The sequence below is a fragment of the Carlito syrichta genome, unplaced genomic scaffold, assembly GCF_000164805.1.
Source record: "Carlito syrichta isolate Samal-C Ts95f unplaced genomic scaffold, Tarsius_syrichta-2.0.1 Scaffold315826, whole genome shotgun sequence".
Classification (NCBI taxonomy): Eukaryota; Metazoa; Chordata; class Mammalia; order Primates; family Tarsiidae; genus Carlito; species Carlito syrichta.
The window spans coordinates 596,123-600,467 of NW_007259922.1; the positions used below are offsets into that span (position 1 = coordinate 596,123).

Here is a 4,345-nt window from a genome sequence, read left to right on the forward strand (position 1 = left end):
CCACTGCACTCCAGTCTGGGCGACAGAGTGAGACTCCAACTCAAAAAAAAAAAATCCAAAATAACTCTGAAGTCAGGTGTGGTGGCTCATGCCTGTCATCTCAGCACTTTGGGAGGCTGAGGTGAGGGCACTGCCTGAGCCGAGTTCGAGATAAGCCTGGGCAATCTGGCAAGACCTCGTCTCTCCAATAAATCAAAAAATTAGCTGGGTGTGGTGGCATGTGCCTGTAGTCCCAGCTACTTGGAAGGCCGAGGTAGAAGGATCACCTGAGCCCAGCACCCAGCAGGTTGCGGCTGCAGTGGCTGTGAGCATGCCACTGCACTCCAGCCTGGGCAACAGGGAGACTCCAACTCAAAAAAAAAAGCATCATGGTGATGCTCTAAAGAGAACTAGATAATATAATATAGACCAGCCTAAGAAATGCATCCATGCCAGAGTAGTCTACTACTGTTATGCTAACCTGGGTATGCTTCCCTGTACCCAAAGGATTGCAAAAATCTCCTTCCAGTTCCAGCTTAGTCCTCCTGCCCCTAAAAGACTGCCTAATACAGCGCCTGACACAGAATACTCCTTCCTGCTCAAGAGCCTTAGTGGCTCTCCATTTTTTTTTTGAGTCGGAGTCTCACTCTGTTGCCCAGGCTGGAGTGCAGTGGCATGCTCACGGCCACTTCAGCCTGGACCTACTGGGCTCAGGTGATCCTCCCACCTGAGCCTTCCAAGTAGCTGGAACCACAGGCATGTGCCACCACGCCTGGCTAATTTTTTTTATTTATTGTAGAGACGAGGTCTCACCAAGTCGCCCAGGCTGGTCTCGAACCCACGGGCTCAGACAATCCTCTCGCCTCTGCCTCCCAAAGTGCTGGGATGACAGGCTGAGCCACCGAGCCCGGCTTATCCACACTTCTTGAAATCTAAACTCCTTAACTTGAATTTGAGGCTGTCTGCATCAAGCCTGTCTCTCCAGGCTTACCTCTCACAATACCTCTGCACGAGTCCGCCATCCAGCACTGCAGTCTTCCTGTCATCTCCTCCACCCAAGCTCTGTATCTACATTGCTCCCTCAGTGCCACTTCCTCCTCCCCTCTCCTGATTACCTTTCCCATGACTGGGCTCAAATGCTGGCTCACCTGTCTCTGTCCTCCTACTCAGACACCAGAACCCCTCTCTGTTCCCCCCTGTGCTGTGGTATAATGTCAGTGCTGAGTCAATACCTGGAGGCAGATTTCAATGGAGAGAAAAGGCAGGAATTCTGAAGCATTCTGAATGAGAAGGGAAGCCTACAGAGTTTAGAATTTATTGTCACGAATACATTAGATGAATAACGAAGGTCTGACAACATGGTGGTTGCCTACAAAGACTTCTGCAACCAGTGCTGCAGCCCTCATTTCTACTAAACATTCTTGTGATGGCTCCAATGTTATAGACAAGAATTAACAGAAAAAAATAAAAAAGAAATCTCCTCATGGTGTTAGAGGCCTCTCAGCTGCAGCCGCCCAGTGCCCGAAGAGGGTCTTTCCAGCTGCAGAGGGTGACTTCAGTCCACGTCTGCCCTCCTGTTTGTCTTTATGGCAGAATGAATTCTCTTTTGTCTCAGCCTTTCCCGATTCATGTTTTCTATCCTGAAAACAAAAGACTGCAATTAGGCCCAGATGCCCAATCAGTGCTTTTCAACAGGGTGAGAGGAGCTGGAAGCTCGATGGGAGGCAGAGCAGCCAGTTCGGCAGGTGCCAGCTCGCAAGCCCCGTGCCAGGTCAGCGTCCTCTCCTCTTCCTGGAGCTTCTCCTGGCCTGCTGGCAGGTCTTGGGCTCTAGCCGCCTCCTTTCTTACCTGTGCAGACTCTCGCCCACATTTTAGGGCTGCTTAGGGCATTTCCCGGTACCTGATTCTCTGAAGTTTCGTATCTTCTTTGGATGGCTCCTTGGGCGTCTGGCTGGCATCAGCAATCATGTCTCGAATTTTCTGTAGGCAATCTGCCAGATTTCGGAACTGATAGCGGCTACTTTCAGAGGTGAGGATCAACTCTCCTGACCTGTTGATCTTGTTTTTATGCTGCAGAGAACAAAGGAAAAACTAAAGTCCTGTTAGAGTTAAGGTTTAAAAGTCACTGAAGCTGGGCTCGGTGGCTCAGCCTGTAATCCCGCGCCTCTGGGAGGCTGAGGTGAGTGGATTGCCTGAGCCCGCGGGTTCAAGACCCGCCTGGGCAGCGAGACCTCATCCCTACAGTAAATCAAAAAATCAGCCAGGAGTGGTAGTGCATGCCTGTAATTCTGGCTACTCGGAAGGCTGAGGCAGAAGGATCGCCGGAGCCCAGCAGGTTGAGGCTGCAGTGGCCGGGAGCGGCCACTGCACACCAGTCTGGGCGACAGAGTGAGACTCCAACTCAAAAAAATAAAAATAAAATAAAAAAATAAAGTCACTGAGGGATTTCTAGGGACAGAAAGGACTGGTGGTTACCGTGATGGCAATCCTCTGCCTCACCGGCTCTGCAATCCAGTCAGCGGATGCCAAATGGAACCGGACTTCAGCCTTGGAATTCACTGTGGATGAAAGGGAGAAAGCAGCATGGGCTCCTGAGACTCTCAGGGAGGCTCTGTCTCCGGGTGACCCCCGACCATCCTGAAACAAAGGGAAGCCACACACCCAACCATGTTCTAGCCTATGTCCACGCTGGCCATAGGATGAGTCTGCAAAGATAGGCACTTTGGGACAAAAATAGACTTCCAGTAACTAAATATCCGGTGCTTCTCTTACAGTTTTACTGGGTGTAAAAAAGAATGGGGGAGGGATGGGTTCCATCAGCATGAAGAAAACCTATTCTTGGAGCTGGATGCCAGCTCACACTGTGATTTTTCTTTGTTTAGACCCACAAGCCAATCCTAGTCCTTGCAACCCACAGCTGAGCATCTGAGAATCAGACCACATTCAAAAGAATAAAGAGGATTATTATAAGCTGGCTGTATTTAAGCTTCTGCTGGAAAAAATCTCTTTATTCTATATGAGCATAATCACAGAGCTCCTCAGGCCCATCTTCCAGCTAAGGTTTGAAGCAAAAGAAAGCAACAAGGCACCCTACACATACCTTTGTTAACATTCTGCCCCCCAGGACCACTACTCCGACAATAAGAAACTGTCAAGCGATCTGTACGAAAGAAGAAAACACACACAAAGTGGATTATTCCATGGCAAAATGTACAAACTGCTAATTTAATATGAATATAATTATCCCTGTTGTACATATCTCTCTTTCAATGACTTTTATACAGTTTTTTTTTTTTTTGAGTTAGAGTCTCACTCCACAGCCCCAGCTGGAGTGCAGTGACACACAGGCTCAGGGCCACCCCAGTGTTGACCTTCTGGGCTCTGATGATCCTTCTGCCTCAGCCTTCCAAGTAGCCGGAACTACAGGCGTGTGCTAACACATCCAGCTAATTTTTTCATTTATTGAAAAGACCAGGTCTTGCCAAGTTGCCCAGGCTGGTCTCAAACCCACAGGCTCAGGCAATCTACTCGCCTTAACCTCCCAAAGTGCTGGGATTCCAGGGCAGAGCCACTGAGCCTGGCCAACTTTTATACAGTTTTATACAGTTGTCCCTCAGTATCCATAGAGGGTTGGTTCTAGGCCTCCCCACGGATACCAAAATCCATAGATATAAACTGGTGTAGTATTTGCATATAATCTATGCAATTCTCCTGTATGCTTTAAATCATCTCTAGATTACTTATAATACCTAATAGAATGTAAATGTACTGTAAATCATTGTTATGCTTTATTGTTTAGAGAATAATGACAAGGAAAAAGTCTGAACCTGTTCAGTACAGAAGCAACCATTCTTTTTTTCCTCCCAATACTTTTAATCCATGGTTCATTGAATCCACGAACGCGGAGCTAGTGGGTATGGAAACCATTGTACTCACGTGTGTGTGTGTTTGTATAAATGTAACATTCAGATCAGTAAAGCGGGAGATTATTTACAGATGCCAAAACTGAAATCAAAAGCAAGTGACTTTCCCAAGGTCACATAGATGGCAAAGGAAGTGAAGTTAGGGCCCCATTGTCTGTTCCTGTGTATTCTACCAGATCCTGCTGCCCTCACTTTTTGCTTCTCATTTTGTTTGTTTTAAAGCAAAGATTCTTTCAAAAGTTCAAATGAAGGGACAGACTTAGTTTTAGTCAAGCTGTGGCAGATGTGGAATCCCAATAGACCATAAACTCCAAGAGGGCAGGACTGTCTGATTCATTGTGTATTCCCATTGCCTAGCTCACAGTCTTTGTGTTAAAACATCTGTTGAGCCGGGCTTGGTGGCTCAGCCTGTAATCCCGTGCCTTTGGGAGGCTGAGGTGAGT

General features: G+C 47.7%; 1 protein-coding gene across 1 annotated transcript in view; it reads right to left on the reverse strand.

Annotated features, from left to right (window-relative positions):
- Nucleotides 1-1,272: 1,272 nt before the first annotated feature.
- Nucleotides 1,273-4,345, reverse strand: part of MRPL58 (mitochondrial ribosomal protein L58) — a 10,415-nt gene continuing 7,342 nt past the window's right edge. Inside the window, exons 2-5 of the mRNA XM_008073353.1 lie at nt 3,080-3,196; nt 2,455-2,537; nt 1,880-2,049; nt 1,273-1,619 (exon numbers count right to left, since the gene is read on the reverse strand). Of these exons, the coding sequence (XP_008071544.1) occupies nt 1,535-1,619; nt 1,880-2,049; nt 2,455-2,537; nt 3,080-3,196 (455 nt within the window). The 3' untranslated portion in view covers nt 1,273-1,534. The remainder of the gene's footprint in view (nt 1,620-1,879; nt 2,050-2,454; nt 2,538-3,079; nt 3,197-4,345) is intronic.